Source organism: Marmota marmota, unplaced genomic scaffold (genome assembly GCF_001458135.2).
Source record: "Marmota marmota marmota unplaced genomic scaffold, marMar, whole genome shotgun sequence".
Lineage (NCBI taxonomy): Eukaryota > Metazoa > Chordata > Mammalia > Rodentia > Sciuridae > Marmota > Marmota marmota.
Window position 1 is genome coordinate 50,776,472 of NW_025999990.1, and position 27,708 is coordinate 50,804,179.

The following is a 27,708-nucleotide window of genomic DNA, read 5'->3' on the forward strand; positions in this document are numbered from 1 at the left end:
TCTGGACCTCTGCGCTGCGTGGCGGAGATTCACTCGTCTAGCACAGACTGTCACCTCCAAAAATCCTTCCAATTCCCGGCCGGTCTCTCTTTAGTGGAATTTTGCTAGGAGTTTCTCAGCAGGTCGAATCTAAGCGTATCCATGCGTCTCTCTGACCCCGTTGTTGAGGAGGTACTGAAAGCGCTGCCTCCCCTCTCGCCGCCATGTTGGATCCCCGTTTGCATGTAATTAATATTTTGATTTTCTCATGTCTCCTACAAATTAGTGTTCAGAAAGATTATCAGTACTCATTTCTCTTATTTTTAATACATCATAGGATATATGGATTGATTCAAAAAATTGTAAAATAAGACATAAGTCATTTTTAGTCCCCACGAAATGAGCAATATTAAAAGTCCCTGAAATGTGTTGGGGTTGTGGCTCAGCAGTAGAGTACTCACCTAGCACGTGTAAGACCCTGGGTTCAATCCTCAGCACTACATAAAAATAAATAAAGGTATTGTGTCCAACTACATCTAAAAAATAAATATTTTTTAAAAATCCCTGAAATGATGATAAGTGAATATTGTAAATGAATAGCAAAAGCAGCAATGGAAGAATCATTACATTTCTCCTTTTCTCCTTGTCCCTTCTTCTGTTAATCAGTTTGGTAATCCTCTAATATTTTATGCTAATAAGAAATAGAATAAATGGATAAGAAATATGAACTCAACTAATGTTTTTATCTTGCAAGGAATTAGCAAAATATTAAGAGAATTTCAGTTCTACTTCCTCTCAAAGAGGCTTCCTCTCAAAGACCTCAAAGTCAGGAAAAAACTGAAAACATTTTATCACATTTGAACTTTCAAGTTTAAAAAAAGTACATGAAAGATGTTCAGATGTTCTTTTCTAGGTTATACTTCATGTGCTATTCTATATAAATGCAGATTTCTTATTCTCCTTGTAAAGGCCTTAGAGTTTTGTTGTAGAGAAGCCTAGCATAAATTAAACTTTAAATTAAATTTCATTCCATTGGCAAGTTCTGATAGAAGTAATGTTACATTTTTGGCAGATTCATCTTTACTATGGGTTGTACTTTAATATTGCAAAAGTAGTGGGAAGATATTATGTTACTTTAAATTCCAGAATATTGTTAGACCAGCATTAGAAATGGTGCAATTTTAATAAACAAAGGGAGCCTTAGTAATATATTAAAGGGATAATAGAATTTTAATTCAGCTCACTAATCCAGAAACTTCTGATGGGCTTTCTATCTTTGAGAATTTGCTTTTTTTTTTTTTAATCTTTTTAGAAAAACTAGACAGTAAGATTTTCAAACCTAGTTTTGAGATTATGATTGTGATGGGAAGATTTTATGAAATTGATTAGTGAAATGGTGTAGTTATTTGTACAGATGAAAAACACACTAGTCATACAGTTCAGTCAAGGTACCATTGACCTGGGTGCTAATAACATGCTAATTTCCATCAGGGAGACAGCAATGTATGGCAGTTGGGCAGCAGAAAGGATTGAACTATTTTTCATTAGCACTTGGACTTTGATAAAGGGGAATAGAAAAGAGCTGCTTGACCTTTCAGTGCTTAAATTATTAAAGAGCAAATAGATTTGAGGTCTGGATGCTTGCAAATCTAATTTGTCTTGTGGAGCAAGGATGAAAAGACATTTGGGGTTTGAAATTGCTCCAGTCAACTTAGTTCTTTCTTTAATATATCTGGTGATGAGTAGATGGTAACCATTTAAAAAGTAATATGTCTAGAGCAGAGTATATAATATAACTAATACCAGCTGGCAAAAAGGGAGGCCCATTAAATGATCATTTCATTCTCTGATTGTCACCTAATCCTCATTAAATTACTTCTGAGGAAAAAAAAAAACTTCTTCATCCATATTCTCTTAAATGGTACATAAGTTACAGAAGAAAATTTTGTTTCATTAAGAAATGTCTCATTAAGGAACAATAGATTATATAGTTTGAGTTACTGTCAAGCATTACCTGGCACAGATTAGGCACTCAAAAATATTTATTAAATTAATAAGTAAGTGAACACACACCTCACACATATTAGCAAGATTGGAAAAGAGAGGAATGAGAAGTGAGAGATGCAGTTGCGAGAAGGGGTAGAGGAGGGAGAGATGCAGCCTTTGTTTTCCATTTGTTGTGGGTCATTCAGTACAGAGTTAAATTCTGACCCTTTTATCTCAAAACTTTGTTCTTTTAGCTCTTGTATTCAGGAAATAACTAAAGAATAGATTTAATGTTAAATTTTAGTAATGCAAACACACTTTTAAAGAGCAGTTGGCTTCCCCCTTACCAGCACATATAATGTGTAATGTACCCCCAAAACAAAATAGACATGACTTTTGGATTATATTATGATTTCAAATATATGCGCTTCATAGCTCACTTCATTCCAAGAATCACGAGAAACAAAAATAAATAAATCATTATCCAAAGTACATGTATGAAAGCACAAATTGGGTGTCAACCTACTTTATATAAAAACAGAGATATGAAAAATTGTGGTATATATGTGTAGTAAGAATTATAATGCAAAATACCAAGTTATGTATAAAGACATGAATTGGTGTGAACATACTTTATACAAAGATATGAAAAAAGATATGGTCTATATGTGTAATAAGAATTGTAATACATTCTGCTGTCGTGTATTTAAAAAAATAAAATCAATTTTAAAAATCCAAAAAAAAAGAAAAAAAATGAATAAATTGTAGCCCTCCTCCCCTAGAAGCTTACAAGACTTTTGAAAATAATGATAAAATGATACCAATGTCTATCAGTCTTCACCAAAAAAACATGTTTTTGTGAGTTTAGAGCAGAGTAAGAACATCTCAAAGTGAGGAAATGATTGGAAGCCACTGGAAGAGGGGTCAAGGAGGGTCTCTGCATTTTGTGAGAGTAGTTTCCTACTGAGATTGTCCAAGTGTCCATCCTTTTGGGGACAACAGCATTTCAAAAGCACACTTGAGCCCAGGCCAAAGGGGAAGAAGACAGACGCAGAGGTTTGTGTCCAAATTCTGGGGCTTGAAAAGTCCAAAAGTAGCTGTGTTGATTTTTAGAATCAGAGGGTGCCCTTGCATGGTGGGAAAAGCGAAGAGATTCCAGAAGGTGCAGTCACTGTCACTCTAGAAATATATCCTTCCCTGAAAGTGTATTCACCATATAAGAATGAAAGTGATTTATACCACAGATGCATATCGCAGAAGGGAATGAGGTCAAAGGTAACATTACCATCTATAACTCCCTTGAAATCATAAAAGTGAAAGACTCTTTACACAACACTCAAAATGAAGTGATTATGGAAAGTAGAGATCAGCTTATATATTGGTTGCATCTGCAGGGTATTCCACTGAAGGCAGATGGCTCACATTAGTGCCTTAAATAGTACTTGTGAAGAAGGAAAGCATCACCTGGCCCAGAACAAGATGTGAACTGGGCTCCCCTGCCACTTCAGTAGAATAGCACTTCACCTTAGTAAATTGGAAAAAGTAAAAGTTACATTACATGGCCTGGTGCTAGACAGAATAATTTCTGGTTTTTTTTTTTTTTTTGATCTTCATGTTATCTTTATTTTTCTGCATTGTCTTACACAGGGGTATCTGAAAAGTTGTTTTTAAATAGAAATTTTGAAAATCATGTAGCAAATGAATGGAAAAACTGACTCTTTGAAGGAAGCTATTGTTAAAAATTATTTTATCAAATTGGGAATTTCTTTGGAAAGCAAGTAATTATTCTTATGGGTTGTTCAGTTTGTGAGAGCAATTCTTATATGGTGAATACAAATTTTGGATTTATAAAATGCACATTAGAGAGCCAACCAGTATTCTCATTTTGTAGGAAAAAATAAGAACCCTCAAAATCGATTAAAAACCCCAGGTGTTTGCAGAATTAGAGTTAGTGCCTGGACCCATGCACTGACTCATCCATACAAAAGTCATTTCAAGAAAATGTTCACGCTTCTCAGTGCTGTTTTAATGGCATTTTGAGTAAATTCCTTCCATAACTGTCATCTGTGATTGTACTATTAAGCAGGTGACATTCTGTTTGTTACTTTGACCTCAACCCTTACTCCTGCTATTATTTTGAGACCTAAAATGCAGATTTGTACTATAGCCCCTCCCCCTTCCGAAGCAGATACAATCCAAGACCCCATATGGATGCCTGAAGTCACAGTTAGTACCAAACCCTAGATGCACTGTTGTTTTTATACACACATATTTATATAAAGGTAAATTTATAAATTGGGCACACTAAGAGATTAAGAGCAATAACTAATAAGCATATAGAACTATTGTTACAGTAAACCATGGTAATTAAATGAACGAAGTCTCTATTTTGTTTTTTTGTGATTTATTTTAATTATGTATATATGACAGAATAATGTATTTTGATTCATTGTATCTTTTTTGTATGCTAATAAAACTTTACTTATAGACATTAAAATTTTAATTTCATATGATTTAATGCATCACAAAATACCATTCTGCTTTCTTTTCTTTTATTAAAAGTGTTTTGTTTATTTCTTAACGGTCTGTCTCTCTTGAAAGAATCAAGACAAATATTAGTATTTTTGGATTGTGGTTGAGTAAAACCACAGAAGGCAAAAAAAATTAATATTTTGGGGTTAAGGGTAACCGAAACCACAGAAAGCAAAACCACAGATAAGGGAGGACTACTTACTGGTTTTGCTGCTGTATCAAACTACTCTAAATTTAGCAGCTCAAAACAAACTTTTTATCTTGCCATGATGGTATGGGCCAGCAGAAAGTTGGCTGGACAGCTTCTGCTCAGGGTCTCTCAGCATTTCAGTCATCTGCTGGCTTGGCTGGTGACCTTCTGAGGCCACTCACACACATGGCTGCCAGATATGCTTCTTGGGAATCCTTGGGACTGCCAAGCAGTGTCCCCCCCTCCAGCTTGGCAGATTCATGCTATGGGACCATTTACTTGATTGGCTTCTTCAAGGGCAGGCTCCCAAAGGAACTAAGGTGAAGATGCATTATACGTATAGTATAGTGACCCTTCTGCCACATTCTGTTGGCTACATGTGAGTCATTAAATATAGTGAAGCCCACCTCTTGAAGGAGAAATGTCAAGGTCTTTGTAAATAAATCTTTAAATTACCACATCCAAGTATTTGTAGATGTAAGAAGTCAAGAAGGATGAGAGAAATCAAAGTCTGCCTTATGTCTTTATGAATCCTTTGTCCTCTATCTGGGAAGAAGCTCTCTAAATACTTTCTTTCATGTTGAGTCTATTATGCAGGGAAGAATCTACCAGATTTGGTGGAGTCTCTTACATAACTACACCCAGTAGCAAATCCCTTTCTTCCTGCTTTCTTTCCTTCACTGGTTGAAATGTCAAAATTCACTTTATTCTCACACTGTAAACCTGTTGGACTACCTGTGCACTGAGAAACCATTGTGATGTTGAATTGTAGTTAGGATTATAAATTGAATGGCAAAACTCACTTTTTGATTCATTTTGCACTAAGTGGTTGTACTCAAAAGAGTAAACGTTTGCCTGAATGCAGATTCTGAGTTCACACCAACGAGAGCCATGAAGAGGCCTTCCCCAGGGAGGTGGGGATGGGCTCCCACTCCTAAGCTTCTCTCTTATCATTAATGGTCAGCTGTGCTCAGAAACTTTTGAATGGCACCCTTGTTGTAGGGAACCAGTGTAGGAACCAGGGTTCTGTTCTTCAGGGGGCACATCATCTTTACAGTTATTGCTGAATGGCACTTTCTCATCCCTTCTTTATATGTGATTCAAGTAGCTTCTTTCATGGTTTTCTCTTCTGTGGGAATCCTCCCATGAATTGTGCATGGACCAGATTGTCATTGAAGCCTTTGAGTGGGAAGATCTGGTATCTCAAAACTCACAGCAGCTCTTCTGCTGGTGAGATGGCCCCATACATGTGAGCTCTTACCTAGCCAAAAGGTCCCATCCAACACTGGTCCTATGCCCACCTATATCCTGTTATTCTTTGTGAAGAAGCAAGGACCTAGGAGACAAGACTCCTCCCACTGAAACCTTATACCTACCAATCCTCTTTGATCTGTATGGATATAAATAGAGCAAGCATGGGCTCAGTCTTTGTTAGAAGCTGCACCTGACTGGTCAGCTTATCCCTTCACTGATCCCAGTCTGAAACTATATTTCTGTGTCCTGTGGTTATTTTGTAGTACTATTTTCTTAGCTTTTATTTCTCAGACAGCCCATCCCTCTGGAGGGAAACCCTTTCTCTCAACAGGCAGGATGTATGTGAGACTCTTTCAAGTCACATGGAAGTCCAAAGATTGGCTTTTGAAATTCCAGTCCCTCATCTCTGTTTTCCTCAAATCATTGCTTTCCACTGACTGAATATCGTCAAAGGCAAAGGAATGTAAGAAAAGATGGGAGCCATAAACATTAATTAAGATAAATCACTGCACATTTCTTTTGTGACTTGTTAAAACTTCACCTGTGGTCATACTGATGCCACTGAAGAGAATAATGCATTGCCTTTCTTACAAACCTACTGTTAATATAATTTCATTATCAATAAGCTTACAAATTATCTTCAGGTCTTTTTGAGAAAAGGATTATGTTAGTGTCCTACTTACAAACAGCAGTTTCTAAATGTTTTAAATTGTGGTAAGTTTTGTTTCTCTCAGTAAATTATTTAGGGTTATTTTGGGTGAGAGAGTTTTGAGGGAGAGTATAAACACTCTCCTTCTCTCTTTTGATGAGCAAGCATCAAGTGAGTGGCTTCTGTACCAAGCACTTGACTGTGTTCACTGTGTTCCTTATTTTAGATCTTCTGTGTGGTTCCCTGCAGTTTAAGGCAGAGGGGATCACTTATGATTCTCCCTTTTTTTCCTTTAGTGTCTATCAAATAGTTGTTGAGGAAGAACGTCCTCGAAGAACTAAAAAGACAACAGAGGTCTTGAAGTGCTACCCAGTGCCAATTCACTTCCAGAATGCTTCCATCCTGAACTCACAGTACTACTTTGCTGCAGAATTTCCAGCAGATAGCCTCCAAGCTGCTCAGCCTTTTACTATTGGTGACAACAAGACATACAATGGATACTGGAACACTCCCCTCCTCCCCCATAAAAGCTACCGAATTTATTTCCAAGCTGCTAGTAGAGCCAATGGGGTAAGTTTTATAGATGATTGTTTACCAGTGCTATTTTGGGTTATTAATGTGAACATAGCTTAAGTAAGATGGTAGTAAATAAGTGAAGTCATGCATTTGTGTGCTTTTACTTGTTAACAATTTTTCTCCTTTAAAGTTATTTTCATCTAGAGAAATTTATGGCAAAAAAATGAATATATTCATATATTCATCTTTTTTTGGTTTGGAAAGTCAACAATGATAGTTTTTACTTTCAGATTTTCTTATTACCAAAAGTTGGCTAGACATTTTGCTTAGCTTACTATTTTACAGGAAAACAGTATAGCTACAACACATATATCCAGCTCATTTAAAGTTTTGCGAGTTCTACAACATCTGTCTTTTCAGCATATTCTGAAAATCTGTCCCATTTCTTTAATTCCACAAGACTTTATGCTTCCTATTACCTATGGCTAAATTAAATGTTTTCTTTTTTTTCCTCTAAGAGAAAACAGATTTAGGAAGATGAGATGGAATAAAATGAAAACTATCATTGAGTCGCACATCTGAAATTTGTCCCGTTTCTTGTTCAGACCAACCTGAGCTCTGATAAAATTTTTAAGTCTCATTACACAAAAGGAAACATTTTCCATATTCTTCTATCAATTCCATCTCTCATGGCACAGGTCTGGGTATCACTGGCCACTGAATTTTTGCCAGTGAAAGAAAAAATCTGGGATGTAGAATCCTTCCATTGCTCTTTGCACAGGGCACAAGGATGGGTTTGGGGAAACATTCAGCATCCACCAGGTAGAGATCATTTATGTTTAACTCCTCCTTCCTCATGGGGTACAGCATTCCCCAAGACCATCTACACTGGAGCCAGAAAATGTACATGAACATTGTTCAGAGAGTGAACTAAGTGGAACAATGAAATCTTTCTTTATCAGTGTTATTCAACTCAAATTATAGATAATTCTGTTGTTTTAAATAAAATATAAATAATAATTTCACCCCTCTTTATTTAATACAGGAAACTAAAATTGACTGTGTCCGAGTGGCCACAAAAGGTAGGTTGAAATTGTGGGAATATCTTCTGGCTTATGTCTCTTAAAATTTACTTTGGGCTATCTTTCAAAGCTTTTTGCAATGTAACTTCATTTATATAAGTATGTGCATGTCTCTGGGTGTATGTATCATATCTATATGCATGCATGTATATATATAGGTGTTGAAGTATTTATGGCAGTTAACACTATTTTATGTACATACTTTTTACAATTATGATTCATACTGCCATGTTCCAAGCAGTTTTCAATGCTTATCTTTTTAAAAATTGTTCTAAAATATTAATTTTATATGATGTCTATACACATCATACCTGTTTAGATCATTGTTCACCCTACCTAGTAAATCTATATTTTGAGAGTCTTCATATACAAGAGAGTAAAATATTTATGCCCTTCTTTAATGAGATGAGGTCTTGCTGTGTTGCCTAGTCTGGCCCCAAACTCCTGAGTCCAAGTGATCTTTATTCCTCACCTCCCAAATAGCTGGGATGACAGGTGTGTGCCATCAGGGCACACCTGCTATTTTCAGCAGAGATCTAACTATAATAGCCCTAGAAAATCAAGTCTATATGAGCTTTTTTCACTGATGATGCTTGAGTCCCAGGAGCCAGGAGATCTTATTACAGAACTTCTATTTCCCAGGCCTGGTTAAAATTCTGAGAAATGTGATCAAGGATGAGCTATAGATAGGTGAGTCACCATGTACTGCCCATACAACACTTCCTAAAGAAGGTGCAGATGTGAGTTCTTGGACATGAGCAGTAATCTCTTATCATTTCATATGATAAACATTACATATGGAAGTGCATAAGAAAATGCTTTGAGAAATATAAAATGCCTTATTAAAATGAATCACTGTAAATTAACCATTATAGTTCAATATACTCTTTCAGACCATCAGGGTATTCATGAGGTCCTGTGTGATTTAACTAAGAAATATTGAGAAGAAGGCATCACTGAGTCTGTGGCATTATATTACATCAGTTCATGCCGGATAAGTGTTATTGGATAAAATTATCATTTTGTTGTTGTTTAAATGTCAGGAAAGAGTTTGAATATGCCATGGATAGGCATGTACATCAAAATCTTCATTGCATTTTTGCTCCATGAAGATACATGACTTTTGCATTTAGTATTAACAAATGTTTATCCTTTGCATGTTATGTGCAAGCTACTGAACTCATTTGTAACTTGTTCTTATGGGGCTTATAGGTCTACTTTTGAGAATCTATTTTTTTTTTTTGCTTTTAAAACCTTCTGTATATTATATTGAACCTAATGAATACCTTTATTTATAGGAGTAAGTTAGTAGAAAATGAAATTATAGTTAATATGTTTTATAAGCTGCTTTCAGTTATCTATTGTATTACAAAGCCCTTGAACCAGGTATCCATCCAGGATCTTAGATCTGCAGCCCATTGCCTGTGCTTGAGCACAGGACTTGTGAAATATTGCATTATTACATTCCACTTACCCTTACGGTCTGAAAAAGTAAATCTAGTCCCAAGGTGCCTAATTTATAATGCTTTGTGTTTAACATTATAGTGGAAAATTTTAAAATCACTTTCATACATGTGTTCTCATTTATTTCTTAACCACCAGTACAAAACAAAGGAGACAAGTAGTTCGACTCTTATTTTTAAGATGAAGACAATGTGTGTATTTGGAGATGAGTGGACTTACTAGGGTCACTCAGCTAATAATCTGTGGGTCACAGCTCGATCCCAAGCATTATGGCTTCTACCCCAGTGTTTCTTTCACTTTGTCTCATGGTTTTTCACACAGCAGAAACTCTGGCCAATTATACTTTTGTGTAGTTTAAGCTTCTGACCTCCCCTTTATCAGAATTGAGTCACTGCCCAATCTGCTGTGAAAACAATGAACTATTTCTCATCAGGCTGATTCACATAGTTAAATAATTATATAAATGATACACTAGCAAATATGGAAACCTGACAAGTTTGCTGTTTTCACAATAGATTGAATTAGATGGTGATTTGGATCATTTTCTTCCATCAGCTAAATTTCATCAATATTGTAATTTGTTTTTCAATTCACCAAAGGATGATTAGGCAGTCAGATGACCTGATTGACTAAGTATTCCCAACTCATATTTTCTGAGTCATTTGCAAACATTTACACAGCAACAGACTCTATCCAAATAACCTCTTTGGGGAAAATAGGGAAACAGACTTTAATATTCACTGCCTAACATTGTCGTTCCTATTTCATAAAATCATAGTATAGTAGGAAACCTTGGGGGATAATCTCCCTCCAGGCAAAAAAAAACACCGTTTTGTGCTATTTTATAAAGTTCTACATGGATATATTCAGCAGTTCTCCCTTTACAGCACAGCGTAATGTTTCACCACCTTTATAATGAGATATTTTTCCCTTCTTTATACTAAAAATTCTTTTTGCACCACAGGAGGCCATTCCATCTAAACACGGAAATGGGTAGATTTAATAACTTTATTAGTAGTGTGCAATAAAAATGTTTGAAATTTAAAAATTCACACATCCAGTGTGTTTTGCCACATATTGCTGACAGTGTGGTAGCTTAATTGAGTTTTCAGATATTGAACCACTTTCCTAAGCAGCATCTTAAGTGCACAAAGATTTCAGTGTTTTCCTGAAACAACTGTTGAAAAGATCTTTATAGAGAAAGTATGGAGGTGGATTTGTTTTCAAAAGAAATAGTTTATAATTTCAGGTAAGGGTGTGTCAAAAATATATCTCATGCTATTTATAAATTTAAAGTTGTGATTATTTTAATCATATTCCAAAGATATATTTTGACACTTATCATTTTAAATATAGTCTCATGGAAAACCTAAGGTGTGTTATTACATATTTTCATGTCTGGAAGATTACCTACATTTTTTATGTATCCTCCTTTAATTTGTATATCTAGATGAGATGCCCATAGTTATCTGACCTCAGTTTGTTGACTATAGACAAACTCATTACAGAACATTCTCTTTTGAGTTAAAACATGAAGGCACTATATAGTAGGGTATGAGTGACATTTGGGTGTGATCCTTCCAATTTAATCAGTACCCTGGAGCAAATATAAAAGTTTTTAACTGTACTTAGATTTTCCAAAATTTTTAAAAATTAAACTCACATTTTTACAGTTGGATTCTTTTAATGACCATTTGGTCCAACTCTTTCTTAGTAATTAGTGTATTATTTTCCTTAACTTTTATATACAGTTTGGCTACCTTATAATAACTGTTTGGGTAGAAACACTTCAGAATTTTGGAAGGTTGTATGGATGATCAACTCTAAACTGACAGGGTATGCTTAAAAATTAAAATCTGTCTTATTAGTAAATTAGTTCTTTTGTATTATGAGGTATATTCATTCTAATTATAATGACAATTTAAACTATACACATTACATTAATCTTTTATAAGATTATTTTCCATAATATGATGCCACCTATGTCTCTCCTTGACAGTGTAACCATTGATGCTTTCCTCTTATCCACTTATTTTTTAAATTATTCAAATGCCTACTATTTGTTAGTCATAGACTAATCTGTAGAATTCAAAGTACAGATAGATAAATATATCAACCTTTGAAAATTTTGAGTTCATTAAATTTAGGGGGTTGTTTGTTTATTTGTTTGTTTGTTTTATATTCAAGGGCAGGGGGTTTTATCTTTAATTTGTTCTTTTCTTGCTATGATTTGACTAATAGCAGTATAGAAAAATGTCAGAAGAAAATCTACGTGCAAACACATGCTAAATTCTTTTCAAAAAATACTAGAGATATCAGATTACAAAAACCTTACCATGAAAACAAACTACATTTTCCATCTAATAATTTGGTTTAAGGTGAATTTTTTATGAAAAAAAATGCTTCATTGTAATATCAGTATTTTATTTAACTCAATTTGTACAGAATGGGAATATGCTTTGCTGGAAGACCTTGAGAAAACTTTGAAGGATTTCTATTGTTCTGATAAAATTTCTAACCATATTCAGAAATCTGAATACTTATTTTTTTAATCACTAGTGTCTTGGAGAAGTTTCTCCAGACTGTTTTTCTTTTCACACTTTTGTTCTAAAAACATTATTTCTATGCCATAGTGCTACAGAATGGAACTATATTGATAAAAGAACCAAAAAGAATGTTTAGATGTAAAACTTAATTAAGATTCCTTTTAATTACTTGTATTCAATATCTGAGAAAACAAATTATATAGTAAGGCTACTCATATATGCTAATCTCCTATTATTTAGGCCGTAAATTTAGATACAGGAACATGCAGTATTCAGAATCTATTTATTTCACCCAAAATTGTTTTTGAAGAATACCAGATCATGCAAAACAGAGTTTGGTAAATGCCAACTCAGTTTAATTCCAAAACATTCCTCTGCATGCAACTGAAATGACACTTTAGATATGTATGATCTATTTAACACATTATTTACTCTTCCATGCACAGCTCCATACCTAAAGAGACCCTAGTTTTATCACCATCAGATGTTGTCTTCTAAGTATAGGATTAAAATTTCTGGCTTTATTTTGCCAAATTTAGTGCTACTCACTTTTATATAAATTCTTATTGATATTTCAAGGCAGAAATTAGCAAACTTCTGTGTCAAAGACCAGATAATAAATATTTTGGACTAGGGAATGTATGATACCTTGGGTTCAATGACCAGTACAGCAAGAATAATAATAACAATAAATTTGTATTTATTTATTTATTTTAGCCTTGGTGAACTATATGTCACAACTACTGAGCTCTGCCTTGCTAGACAAGGCAGTCATAGGCAACACCTAAATAATTGACTGTGGACATGTTTCAACAGTTCTTTTGTCCTCCAGACTGGTGATCGAGCTCAGGGGCACTCTACCATAGAGCTATGGATATAGTTCTTTTTATTTTTATTTTGAGACAGGGTCTTGCTGGTTGTCCTCAGGAAACTTGAGATCCTATTGCCTCAGCCTTCCAAGTCACTGGAATTTATAGGCAATTATCACTGCACCTGGCCCAATAAAACTTTATTTGTAAAAGTAAGAGGTGAGTCTACTGACTCATTTTAAAGTAATTTGTAATGCAATCAAGCATTTTGGTTGAACTAAAAAGAATATTCACAAATAAACACTTTATAAAGAGGAACATAGAGATTACATAAATATCCTTCCTGACACACATTGCAATGCTTAGCCTTGGATTGTGGTTTGAGTTCTTTATAGTTTGTGAATGCCTGGCTGACCACCCATAGTGATTTTCAAATAACTTTTAGTTCAGACCATTTACCCTTTTTGAATGTTAGAAAAGAGCCCTGTTTTTCAATAAAATATCATTTTTCTCAAAAGTAGAGTAGGTCAGATCTTCCTGTAATACACAACAATGTAAAGTATGAGTAGTATGACCAAGAAAAAATATAATGTATGTAGACCTTGGAATTGCTCCTAACTTTGTAACAAGTCTTAGAAATATCATTTTTCCATGTGCAAAGTTTATCCATATGCAAAATTGCAGAATATGTCATCTCTAGAAAATTGTCTTGGTGTAATGCATTGGAACTGTGTGGACCACACAGTTTGTTCATCTCACTTAGCAAAACTAGAATGGATTCATTAATAATGTGTGAAAGACTGTCTCACCATTTTAAACTCAGTTGCTACAGTTTTGTAGTTATAAGAAGCAACATTGTTTGAATGGTGCAGAGGGATATTTCAAAATATTATACAGCAGCAGTTTGGGGTTTAATTGTCTGCAGATGGTAGATGATCTATTTTCCTTACTCGCTGCCACATTTCTAATAGTGCTCAGGCTGTTCCATGTAAATTAGTAATCTTTCATGTAAGCCTGTCCTTAATTTTCCAATATTTTTTCTTTGCATCATTTTCCAGCTGTATCATGTTAGAACTGATGTTTTAATTTCCTTTTTTTTTCAATATCTGTGTGTCATAAATGTTAACCACTTACACACAACTATAGAGGTGTGCAGGCAAATCAAGAAGGCAGCCCAGTTCACTTGGAGAATCTTAATCATTTCTTCAGTCACATGTTAACCATGACAGTTATAGCAAAGGCAATTAGTAGTTTCCATTCTGTTTTTAACTAATACTTTGAGACACAATTTTTATTCTCTTAATGTGAAAAAACAGCGGTTCCTAAATGGAAATCTGCATGCAATGTAGTTATCAGAGGAATTGTTCTACATAAAAACATTTTTAGTGAAAGAGGATAATATTCTTCACATAGGTGATTTTAGCAAGAAGAGAAGATACTTAAGCAATGCATTTTAAATAACCTCATAAATTAAAAACCTGATGTTTGTATCATCAGAATTAGCAACTAATCTCTCTACATCACACTGGATTGCAATTGGAAACAGTTTAGTCTTCAGGTTAACATAGAACTAACTTTTTGTTTAATTTTATTTTTCCTTCAGTTGATCTATCCAAGATCCCAGCCAAAACTTGCAACTGTGTCAGAGTTAGAAATCTTACTGCCTGACTAGCGCTTGTTTAAGAGAAAAGAGTTCATAAAATTCAACACCTTGCTATGTTTTCTTCCTTGCCTTTTTTTTTCCTTTTCTTTTTATTGTTATTGGAACAAAGTTGAGACGATTTGATATACTGATGGGGATTCTTCTTGCTAGCCTAGCTTCAGTCTGGCTTTTTTTTCCCTCATGCATGCTGACCTGGAAATCCTCCTTTGCCTTAGCTGCGATAATCGTGACTCAGCTTACAACACCTTACATTCGCATCGCCCCTGCTGCAGGCGACGGCCAACTAACAGGTCAGATGTTCAAGTATAGATGAGTCATCTTGCCCATTTCCTGCTCATTTTTCTCAGCTTTGTTTCCCCTCTACATTTCCTCCTTTGCTTAAGGCCTGTTTACAATGTTTCAGACCTTTGGTACAGACCTGTGCTCGTATTAAATTAAGTGATATGCTTGGCCTCTTCCGTGTGCACATTTATATCCATGCATTAAGTACAATTCCACTGCATGTTTTCATTGTGTGTTTGGTCTGTTGGTATGTACCTTTCTAGCCTAATGTGATATAGAATGAAATTTGCTGGACTTGCAATAGCAATTATATTAATTGACAGGATTTCAAAATTCATAAAGATGTATTTCCAGTTTTCCAAATTAATCTAAAAAGGCACTGAGAGTTGAGAGTGAGAAAGGTTTAGTTTTCATACTACAGTATCTAGCTTGCACATTTATTAGCAGTGCACGATGCTGTCTGCCAGTATTATCAAATAAAGCCACCCTGAAACTTTTTAGAGTGATGCTGTACAAACTGCTTTTTATATATGTACAATTGTTGCAGAGCTTATAGATTCTTTTTTCAAAGTAAAGAACTTATATAGAGCAATAGTATCTATGCACATCAAATACACTGATTAGTTAGGAAAGTTTAGTAAAGTCGAATGGCTTAAACTTATGGAGCTGAACTGGTTGCTTCTATATTCCAAGAGATTAGCTTGTTCACTCTTACTACCTCTGAAGTTGTATGGACATCTGTGTAAATTTATGTAGGAGAGGAGTCCAGTAAATTATCCTAAATCCCAGGTGAGTAGAGAGTGAACTCCAAATTTTTTTCCTGCAATTAAAGCAAGTCATCACCAAGATTTCTAATCTAATCACATGGGCAGGACTCGAAATTCCAGTTTCAGAAGAACTGTGATAGTGTAGGCTATTGCATGTAGTTAGGCATGATTAAAGCCAAGTAGAAAATACGTAACTGCTTTACATATAATTTTTCACTCCAGCAATTTTTTTGTGTGTGTAAGAAACTAGGCAAAAATCCCCTAACATTTAAGCAAATGGTGAAACTTAACTTAGGATAAGAAATCATAAACATTTAGACCATTCTGTGAGCTCAATATTTTGTAAAATAAAGCAGCTGAGACTGAGGAAAAGTACACACTGATTTGATAAGGTAAAGAACTGTAGAATAATTCTACTTCCTTCTCCACTAGAATTCTATACATATTTTTAATTCTCTATTTCAGGGCCTAAGAGCTCTCAATTTTCTGATATGTGTTTCTCTTATTTTCCAGTTTGTGTTATGCATATTTCTTGTAATGAATGAAGTTCTCCTTGTTAGAGACTCTTCATTATCCTGAACTTCTGATATGTTCCTCCCACCATGAATAGTACCTGAAGCTTGGTTTCTGTCCTTAATGGAAATCCTTCTCTCTACAACCCTGACATTTAAAGATTGGTTCATGGCACTGTATATAGGCTTTGTTGTCCATCTCAGGGTTTTTTTTTTAAGATCCTTTAGCAACTCTTACTCTTTCCTTCCCCATTATATCTGAGCTGTCATCAGTCTTGCCAGAATATCTTTAAAAATGATTGGCCCACATCATAAAAAGGAGTACATACGAGAAACAGGCTATTCCTAAAATCCTGTCATCAAATGAAGCATGGTATTTCCTAGGTATGAAGCAAGTAAAGCTTTGAATATTGTGTAATGAAGACACCTCAGAAAACAAACACGCTTTCAGGACTTTCAGACCCAGCACAGGTTGTTATTTGGAACCAGTTTGTGAAGGGCACTCATTGTTGCCACAGTGTACAGCTGCCATCTCTCTAAAGGTTGCATGTGTTCTGCATCATCCACTTTGTTTTATTAGAGATTAAAATGATGAAAGGCCAGAATAAGCCTCGAAAACCAGTGGGAAAACGACTCCTGTTCTTGCTTCTGTATGGGTGCTGGTTTTCATGATGGCTCATCTTACCAGGAGAGAAGCAATATCTCTTTTGCATTTTCCATCTGTACCAGCCATCAACTTCAGTAGCAGTAATACTGTCTTTTTTAATAGATTTATTCCTTAGTCTAGAATGCAAACCTGAGACTCAATTCATTCAATCATTTTTGACAGTCTTTGAGCATCTTCTGTGTGCAAAGTATGGATCAACAACTCTAACAGTGTGGTTGCCCAGACATCTTGGTATCAGGTTTCTTAGCATCAGTAAACTTCTGTATACACATACTATTATGAATGAAAAAAAATCACATCCTACTTTTCACTTAACAAAACTAAGAAGAGACAGCAATTTTATAACTGTTGGGGGTAAACTTGATGTTTCAAAACCTTTCCCATCATGTTGAACAACTTAGGAAATGGTTAGTAAGGAAATGGTTAGCTGTGTACTTTCACATTGGTGACACTTTGAACAGTTATAGTTTTGTTTACTAGAACAGTCCTTCCCTTTCTGGAAGCCAATAAGAGATATTGGAGGGATGCCTTTAGTTTTTTTGTTATGTTGTTCATTTTAACTGTGCTGACATCTTGCCCCTCAAATCCTTTTCAACATTGCCCTTCCATTAGGAAGCTTCCATGAGATTGCAAGTCCTTGATATCATGGCTCTTCTTCTACTAGCAGGCACTGCATGCTGGTTAGGCTTGCCTTGCTGTACATGGCACATCCCTTGCTTGCCAAAGAAAACAAGCACCCTGGTGATCTGGTGCCAGCATCCAGAACTTGCCCACCACAATAAAAGTACTATGTGATTGAATTTTTTGAGTAAATGGCCCAGATGCCAAGAGGGCTCCAAAGAAGGAGCACCAGGTATAAAATGTAATTGTGTTTCATAGGAGGTTCTGCTGTTGCACTGGAGATTGTTCTTAAAATGTTGTTCTTGGTCAAAAGTGAGAAATATATCATGATGCAATATAAACACATAGATACACGTGCAGGTTTAACGGAAATAAAGCTTTACTGACTCTTCTTCCAGCACTACCCCTGTCTGAGATACACTCTGATGTTTCCTCTTCTGTTGTATCACGCTATTTCATTTTATTAACAAATTCTGTTCCTAACTACTAAATTGATTTTGTTTCCCTAATGGTTGTAATCCATGGTTTTTAAAAATATTTGTTGCCAAAGCAATAGACTTAGGGGATAGTGAAAAGGAACAGAATGTCTGACTGGAGTGACATCTCTTTTTCCCATTGTGGGGCGTTATGTGTGTGTGTGTGTGTGTGTGTGTGTGTAGAGGCACTCAAAACTGCTACTCTGGAGAGAATGTACTACATTCTAGCAGCAGGAAATGCATCTAGTCTCTGCTTTGTTCTCTTTATATTGTGATTCACTGTTGCGTGATCTAGAACTGCCTTGGGAATAAAATGGAAAGTTGAATAGACTAGAACATTTTCTTAAGATTTGTCTAATTAATGTTATAAATATGTTTTGGCCATTTATATTAAGGTGTTTCTATTAATTAACCCAGCCAATTCTGAGACGCTATGGAGGATGATTTCCTTAAACAATTTTTTATGATCCATTTGTTTGATATATATAATACAATAAGATCTATAGCCTAGAATGTTTATAAATATTTACAGAAATACTTATAAAGTGATTCTAGGGTTCACATGTGAGAGTGATATATCAGAACATATAGAGCTTCTTGCTAGATAAAAAAACTCAGAACTAGACAACTATTATTCCCACATATCGGTATTGTCAAAGATGAAACATAGACAGACAATAGAGGAGTGAAAATAGATTTTATTCATCAACTGCTGACAGTAGGTGAAGGAGCCAAGTTCCATTTTGATTTGTAAGGAGGTAACCAGGCCCTTTAAAGGGACAATGCAAGAGTAGGGAGAGGGGTGAGTGGAGGCTCAGTAAGGCGGTGAAACATTACAAAAAGCCAGAAGGTTGGTCCAGGAGAAACCCTTCTGTGTTTGTTGATTGGTGCTTAAGGAAGTCAGGCTGCTGCACTCACTCTGAGGCTGGAGACAGGGACCTCGTCCTGAGGTGCTGGCAGCTTTGAGATTTCTCAGGCAACCATTTTACAGCAGGCTAGGATTATTCTAGCAGTAGGGCTAGAGCAGTTGGAAACCCTGTTAGGGCTGTTGAGCTCTTCAGAGGCCATAGCTGAGGCCTTGTAGAAAAGAGCGGCCAGCAGGAAAAGAAGTTTGTCAGGATAGAGGCAAATATATCATGAAATAAATCCTAAGGAATTTACTTATATCCCTACTGTGGCTTTCAAAAAAGATTGGGATTTCCTTAAAAATATATAAATGTGTGTGTGTGTGTGTGTGTGTGTGTGTGTATATAATATATATATAAATTCATGTCAGGGCAGCCACTGAACTAGGTCCCCCGAGAGGAAAGAATGCAACAGTATAGCTGGAGCCTTCCCCAAGCATTATTCTCTAACACTTCACCATAGCCCCAAGGGGAGAAATATCCTTACATCTTACCACTGGGCAAAGGAAGCTCAAAGCTCAATAGCAAGACATTCACCAGTATGGGACTCAGAAGTACCATATTCAGTCAAGACTGGGGAATTAGTTGGATCCCAGGCTTTCCGATTGGAGCCCTAGGTTCTTCCCACCACAGCATGTATTTGATGCCTGTCTGGAAACCCTCAGCTTCTCCTGAACCCTCCAGGCCTCACTTGGGTTTCTACCATTACCCCAGTCTCCTGGGCTCCTGGCCACCTTGCCTTCTGCAACACCTTATGTTTATGCCCAGCCCTGAGGAAATCCCTTTACCTGCTTTCTCTGCCACTTTTCCATCCTTCCAAGTGTGGCTGGAGAAATGACAGATGGGTGCTGTGGATCCTCTCCCATGAATGTTTCCTTCTAATCCCCAAATGTCCCTGCCTCTGTAGGAGTGAGTGTTCTTCTGCCCTCCACCCCACACAGGCTCCTCTCTCAGGCATATCTGCCAGTGCCCTAAGGTGACTTGGTCAGGATTTCCCTTCCTTCTTTCCTTCAGAGATACCCTCTCTCTGGTGTCCTGGGTTAGACTTGGCATAGTATCCTTTCTAAAGCCTCTTGTGATGGAAGCGATTGGGTCACAGAGAAGGAAAACTTTTCCTAAGGAACAAAAATCATGATTGAAGTTCAACATCAGTAGCCTGAGGAAATTTCTGGGACTCTCACCAGTGCAATGTCCTTATCAAGTATAACATTTTCACTGTGTCCTGAAGCCTGTACATAATACACTCTAAGTTTGTCCTGCCATCTTTACAAAGGATGGAGCAGAGTACCAGGTTCAATATGTTCATGAGTTACAGCCCTAGGAAAGAGCTAAAATTAGGCATGGAGGCCCAAGAAGGACCTTTAAATTTGGTGATGACTTTAAATTTGGTTTGTGGAGTGAGGGGATTTGATATGTTGGGGAAAGCAAGAATCTCAAATCCTTCTTTCCACAAATGCCATCATCAGTTACTAGATTAAAGCCCATCAGAGCTGGCAACCCTATAAAGTGCCTGGTCCAGGAGTTTTCAAACTGTATTCTTTGGGGTTCTGTGGAAACACCTCAGAAGTTGCCTTGCAGCAGGGCTCTTTTCTGAGCAGTAGCTCCCATAGGTTCTGAGGTGGTCAGAGCGTGGGCTCTAGAACTAAGCTACCTGAATTCACCAGCATACTGACCTTGGGCAAGTTACTACCATCCCCATAACTTACCAGTTTATTCAGCTATGAAGTGGGAATTATGGTGGTTTCTACTCATAAAGTTGTTTTCAGGTGTCTTTCTACCTTAAAATATTCTCTTTTAATTATGGGAAGAATACAGACTCTTTCGATTCCTTCAATGAGCACCTTTTTCCGAGTGCCTAGTGCATGGTAGATACTATGTGAGGCTCTTGGGAAATTTCAGTGAACAAAATATCTACAATTCAAGTGTACTGGAAAAGCTTATAACTTTCTACAATAAACTTATCCCCAGTCCCGATATTAGTTAACAACTTTGGAAATTCCACACCTTTCCGTGTGTGAAAACATACAAACATACACCATTTTTTTGACTATCATATATAAACAGTACACTGTCACTTGAATTTTGAACTTAACATGTCACACATTTACCTTTAAGCCACCATGTGCCAATCCAATACACTCTTTTTAATATTTGATATTATTCCTCTGTCAGGATATATTACAGTCTATTCACCAAGACTATGGCTAATGGACAGTCAGATTTTCCCCACTTTATTTCTTTCTGTTAAATAACAATTACCAAAGCTAGAATAAATAACCATTGGCCATTTACATTTCTTTGTATTGGTTCATATATCTTCTTCCTTGTTGATCACTATTCTTTGACTTTGTTTATTGTGTCATTTAACATAAAGAAGATTCCATTTTTAAATAATCAAATGTTTTTCATTTTTCAATGCTTCTCCAAGGCTTATCTTTTGCTCAAGATCCTCTCAAGTCTCAGGGTATATGCCACCATGAATTTTCTTATAACATTTTCATAGTATTCTCTAATTTAGCTCTTGAATTCACCTAAAAATTACTATTAATACAATATGATGTATTGCTGGGAAACAGATCTAACTTCTCTCCAGACAAATATCCAGTTAGACCAGCACTCTTTATTACATAAAGTTATTCTGTCATAGAATCAATCTGCCTCATTGTCATATATGAATTTTTCATATATACCTGGAATTCCCAGATTAGATTCTGTTATGATCTTCTTCATCTTTTTCTATACTTTTATGATCATCTTTGAGTACAGAGGCTTCTTAAAGACATTTTGTTATATGATAAAACTAGAATTCTCTCCTTATTTTTTGTCAAAAGTTATACCACTTATCTTCCAATATCTATACTCTGATCTTTACAATGTTATGTTAACAAGGTCTTACTAAACTGGCCCCTATTGCTTTTTTAACTCTTTTTGTCTTCATCTTACTTCATTACACACCATTCATGTTTTTCTATCATGGTTACTTGAACATATGTTAGTCAGCTCTCAGTTACTATAACAAAATATTAAGATAACACACTTATAAAGAGGAAAGGTTTATTTGGCTCATGGTTTCCGATGGTTTAGTCCATGGACACTTGGCCCTGTTCCTTTGGACCTTGTCAACACAATACATAAAAGAAAGATTGAATGGCAGAGGAGATATGTTCACCTCTTGGTAACCAGGAAATAGGATATTAGGAAATATCCCCTTCAAGGACATACCCCCAGTGACCTATCTTCTGCCAGGCCCTACCTCCTAAAGTTTCCACCACCTCCCAGTAATACCTCAAGCTGGTGATCAAGCCTTTACTACATGGGCTTTTAGGGGACACATTAAAAAATAAAATCAGACATACTTTCATCTTTGAGCTTTGGCTCTAGCTTTTCCCTTGCTTGGGAATCCTCCTCCCCAGATAACCCCTTGGCTAACCTTTCACCATCTCCTTACCTTTTCAACAAAGGATCATAACAATCCCACTTCTCAGAGAAGTCTGCTTTATTGCTGCTGGTCCTTCTTAATGCTACCCCTGCTACAGAACTGCATCCCCAACTTGTCTGCATTTCTCTCTGCTGCTTTCCCCATTTTTGTAGTGCCTTTTATACTTGTTGGTCCTCTTTGCTACTGTCTCCCCTGCCCCCATTAGAATGTAAGCTCCTTGAGGGTAGGATTCTTTGTTTACTGTGTTCTGATCTCAGAAACAGGCAGTCATTTAAAAAATCATGCCACAGAAATTCCCTTGGATTCTTACTGTGGGAAAAAAATGGTAATTTTCTCCTTTAATCACCTCTCATTATAAGGCTCTTCGTGTAAATTTGGAGTATTCTATAGACCCAGTTTTTCCAGTTCTCTTTCCAAGTTATATTACAGATCCAAGACCTTTCACCATTTACCAGCCACCCCTAGACCACTGCCCAAGAACTTTAACCATCTCTAGTCACACTCATGTGTCCCCTTTAATTCACTTGCCACAGAGCAGGTGGACTCTTTCTAATGGAAATCTGGTCCCATCCCAACTTATCTGAGAGCCTCAGATAGCCACCTCCTCTGCACTTCCATATCACAGCATAAAAGGCCTCATGGCTCGGCTATGGGCCCCATGTACCCCCATCTCTTCTCTTTCCCACTCAGTGCCAATGTTCTTGCCGCAGTCCGGCTGCAGCAAAATAACGGGGGTGGGGGGGCGGTGCGGTGACAAGGAACTTGTGTACATTGATACAGCAGGAGTGGGAGCCATTTATTGTAGGACCGGAGGGGTATATATACATTACACACAGCTTATCTTACTTAACATAAACTAGATACAGCAGTCAACCAATAAGGAATCTCCACACTTAATGGCTCCCTGGCGTTACTTCACAAACCACTCCCTCTGGCAAAATGCCAGGCGCCATCTTGACTTGTTTACAGACCCTAACAGTTCTTTCTGTTTCTCCAGAACAACAGTCAGTATTAGGTATTGTCTGTGTGCCCTTGATTTTCCCTCAGACCTCATCTTGCAGGGTGAGTATCCCTTATCTGAAATGATTGATATCTTCAGGTTTTAGGTTTCAGATTTTTTTAGATTTTAGATTATTTGCATGTATACCATGAGATTTCTTGGTGTGGGACCCAAGTCTAAACACAATATTATGTTTTACATATACCTTATACAATACCTTGAAAGTAATTTTATATAACATTTTTAATGATTTTGTGCATAAAACTGTTTTATAGTGTGGAATTTCCCACCTGTGATGTCATGGTATTCAAAAAGTTTTCAGTTTTGGAGCATTTTGGATTGGGAAGGATCAAGTTTTATCATCTCCTCAACATCTGAGAGCCAGTGTCTTGTCATTCCCTTAAAGAAGACTTTCTGGACAACTGTCCCAAAGTGGAATGTCCTGCTGGCCCTTAGTCACTGTCACGTGCTCTCTTGATGCCTTTGTCTCCCTCTAAGAGTGAGTCTTCAGGAAACAAAATCCATCTGTCTTGTTCTCAGTGTAGCTTGCAGACACCCAGAGGGTATTTCAAATGATTTTCTGAATAACAATGAGTAACTCTGATGACCTTTCTTATTAAATGCATTCTCAAGTTTTCTTATACCTTTCATAACTTTGATGAGTGCATTTTCAACAGATTTTTATTAAGGGGAAAATATTTTTAAATCAGTTTATTTTCTCTACTTTGGACCAATTTTATGTTACTCAAATCCAAAATACCCCTTCTTTGTGCTATATATATATTTTCTGATTCAGTAGACCTTTCTATTGCAAATAACGCAAACTAATGGTTTTTTAATTCACTTATGAAAACACAATTTTTAATCAGCCGTTTCTTTTGACTGGAGTTATAAAAAGGTTTATTTATTTATTTATTTAAAGAATAGCCAGCTCACTTGCACCAGAATTATTTATTTCACCGCCACTCCCCAGATCCTATATAATTTTCTATTTTCACCTATCAGGCCAGCCAGGGATCCTTGGTACTAGTTATGAGCCATAAGCGTGACAGGGCTATTATACAGATAAATGATGTTTTTCTTTCTGTGGGCCTATGGTTATGTATTTGTAAGATGAATATACAACTGAAATCGGATCTTAGCCATGTTGAATAGCTGGAAGATGGGGTGTGGCTTAAAGATGGGAGGATTGTTCCCTGAACTTTAGCTCAGTCAGTGACAAGGAACAGCAGATGCAAAGGGACTGTGATGTGGAGAAGCATGGCCAAACATGAAGAATTGCAAAAGGTCATTGTGGGTGAGAGCAGGAAGCAAGGATGTGTGGGTTGAGCATCAGGGCTGTATGTGTAGCCAAGGGCGACTGTACCCTTGTGTGCTACATTAAGGACTTTGGTCTGGAGTCTAGGGACATTAGCTAGCAGTTGAAATGTTTTCATGAGGCACAGACAGGATCAGTTTACCCCGTACATCCCATTTACACTAGAAACTGTCAAGTTGAGGTAAGCAAGGCCAAAAGATGGAAAGTAACATTCTAAGAAACGGAATGCCATTCAACAACCTAAAATAAAAGAACAGAGTAATTGTATGTAATTAGAAGAGCTAAATGTGAAGAAATTAATACAGTGAGTGCTGGCCATGAATGAGTGATAGTCTGCAGTGAGCCTGGAAGGTAAGGAAGTTAAGGAACAGGGTCAGGTATATTAATAGAACTCTGAGTCCCTTCTACAGGGAATGGTTTCTTCAGCCCACTGCCTGAGATGATCCACTTCATTTGAGATTCACTTCTGTGTGAATCAAAACTGATTAAGGATAATAAAACTCAGCTGTATGTTTGAATATACTGGCATCAAAATAATATTTCACCTCCTTTAGCTGCAGACAGTTATGTTCTGACCTCTCAGGAGTTTGGCCTTTAGACCCATGAAGAGTTGTGTCGCAGGAGATTTTTGATTGCATTTATATTAATATCTATACAAATATATAGAAACATTTGTATCTGATATTACAGGGGCCATATTCTACTGTCATTCATTGTTTAGCACCTGAAGGACACTTAGAGACTCACTATTATTTTCTGGCAGAGTGAAGTCATTCGTAAATGATAAAATTCCCTTGAAGGCTTGAACTCATTTCCAAGCTACTTAAATAAATAAATAGATAGATAGATAGCATCCCTGCCACAGAAGAGCTTTCAACTATGATTGTAGTTGAAATGTGTGGTGTTTCAGAAAGTGCACTGGACCAAGGGTTATGTAGACCACCTCTGTTCAGCTTCTTTTAGACAGACTTATGAAGTGCATGCCATTTAGGCCTGACAGATGTCAAGGTTGAATCTTTCAGTCCCTGAAATATATAACTGTATGTAACTGTACTGTGAGTACTGTTTTCTGCATTATTAGGGAATTTGTTTAATTCCTTAATTCTTTACATTGATGAACTTCTCATCCTCTTAGAGAACTTGCAGCATAACTAGCTCTACAAAAAACATGTGTTCTTTACTCTCAAGTAACTTATATTTGTGACCTTTCATGTAACTTCACCAAATTCACTAATATCTTGTAATAATGATTAGTAGGTAACAAAGTAAGCTAATATCTATTCAGTTGTGCTCAAAACCATAATAATATCTATACTATACTGGAGTCATTTTTTATACCAGATGCATCAAAGAAACTGTGGGTAAGAAATGAGGCAAGACAATACCTCCTTTAGGCTTCCTTTATAAATAAAAATTGCCAAACTCTTCATTACATTGATAATCAGCAGATTGGAATAGTGAGTGAATTAAAAGACCATTTTTCAACTATCTAGGTATCTTATTTTTTGTCCAAAGCAATATCATATAAATATGGATGATTAATATCCTTGTAAACCCTTCTGGGCATTTCAGATTAAATGGCATAAAGGATATTTGCGGTGTGTGTTTTTGCTGTGGAAACCAGGGCAGAAAGGAGAGTATGGAGAGAATTTGGTTGGCATTTTAGTAGCTCATACAAGGTTTGCTTGAGGAGTCTGAGATTTTCTTTCCAGCCACAAAGAATGTAAAGTGAGGGGGAAATTTTATTCTTTCTGCAATACCAGCTGACTGCATTTTAATGGGCTGTAGTGTCACTGTTGATTTATTGCCCTTTTTTGTTCTTTTATATGTTATATTTGTCATTTTGCTATGACAGTTTCATCTATGAAACAGTATAGTTACAAGAAAACGGTGAGAGGATCTGGCAATGCTATGGGAGGCTCTGTTCCTTTTTTCTTTTCATTTTTGGGAATGAAATACAGAGTCAAATGTCAAGTATTTGATTTTAGAGATAATATATTTTAAAAGCTGTAAATTGCACTGAAAGAGAACATTGTTTTCCATTTTTATTACATAAACTTAAGAATTTCTATGTAAAAGACTTCCAATAGAGACAGACAATTCAATTTTTCAATATCATTTGTGTTTTTCCTTTCTATCAGCAGTGTGATAAAGAAAAAGTAAACAATACATTTAACATTTATTTGCTTAATGCATAGAGTTTTCGGGCTTGACAGAATACATTGAAATTTTGTATTTTGGGAAACCTACCTTTTCATTTTGATATTAATCTGGTGAGTTGTACACATCCAAAAGATACTGAAAGTGAAATTTTGAGCTCAGTGTAAGCCAAGTTTGGTCAAAGATGAAAAAAGGTGTATTAAAGAAAGTATCTGCAGTTTAAAAATTAGTTGAAGATTTTCCATGCAAGATTTTGTATTGACAGCTGGTCACAGTGGTGCACACCTGTAAGCCCAGCAGCTCTGGAGGCTGAGGCAGGAGGATCATGAGTTCAAAGCCAGCCTCAGCAAAAGCGAGGTACTAAACAACTAAGTGACACCGTCTCTAAATAAAATACAAAAATAGGGCTGAGGATGTGACTCAGTGGTTGTGAAATGAAATTTGGATTTTGTACTGATAATTAAATTATTGTTTGCCTTCTCTAAAAAGAAATATATTATTTCCAACATAGTAAAATTAAATGAATGCATCCTTGATAGTAGTACAAAATGGGAAAGGCCAGGGATATTTTAAAATATTGATAAGAGCTGAATGATGGGCTGAGGATGTGGCTCAGTGGTAGAGTGCTTGCCTCACATGCATGAAGTTGTGGGTTCAATCCCCAGAACCAAACAATAACAACAACAACTGAGAATACCAGCGGCGACATAAACAGTTGGTCTCCTGGTAGGGGGGGTGAGGCACAGACACCCGAGTCTCCTCAATTTGTCGTCGAGCCAGAGGGGAGGAGCCGGGCCGCCGCCAGCGCCCGGAGCAGGCCCAGCGGCTCGCCAGCGTGGTGACCGCGTGACCCCAATTGGAGAGGGGGCGGAGCGGAGCCGCCACCCGCAC

The 27,708-nt window shown here is 36.5% G+C and overlaps 1 protein-coding gene across 17 annotated transcripts in view; it reads left to right on the forward strand.

Moving 5' to 3' along the window:
* Ptprm (protein tyrosine phosphatase receptor type M) overlaps positions 1 to 27,708 on the forward strand; it is an 825,349-nt gene that overhangs the window by 528,971 nt on the left and 268,670 nt on the right. For 10 of the 17 annotated variants that reach the window (XM_048806549.1, XM_048806555.1, XM_048806545.1 and 7 more), the window contains exons 12-14: positions 6,887 to 7,160; positions 8,152 to 8,188; positions 14,886 to 14,960. In XM_048806549.1, the coding sequence (XP_048662506.1) occupies positions 6,887 to 7,160; positions 8,152 to 8,188; positions 14,886 to 14,960 (386 nt within the window). The remainder of the gene's footprint in view (positions 1 to 6,886; positions 7,161 to 8,151; positions 8,189 to 14,885; positions 14,961 to 27,708) is intronic. The other 7 variants (XM_048806560.1, XM_048806551.1, XM_048806559.1 and 4 more) reach the window with 1 other exon arrangement.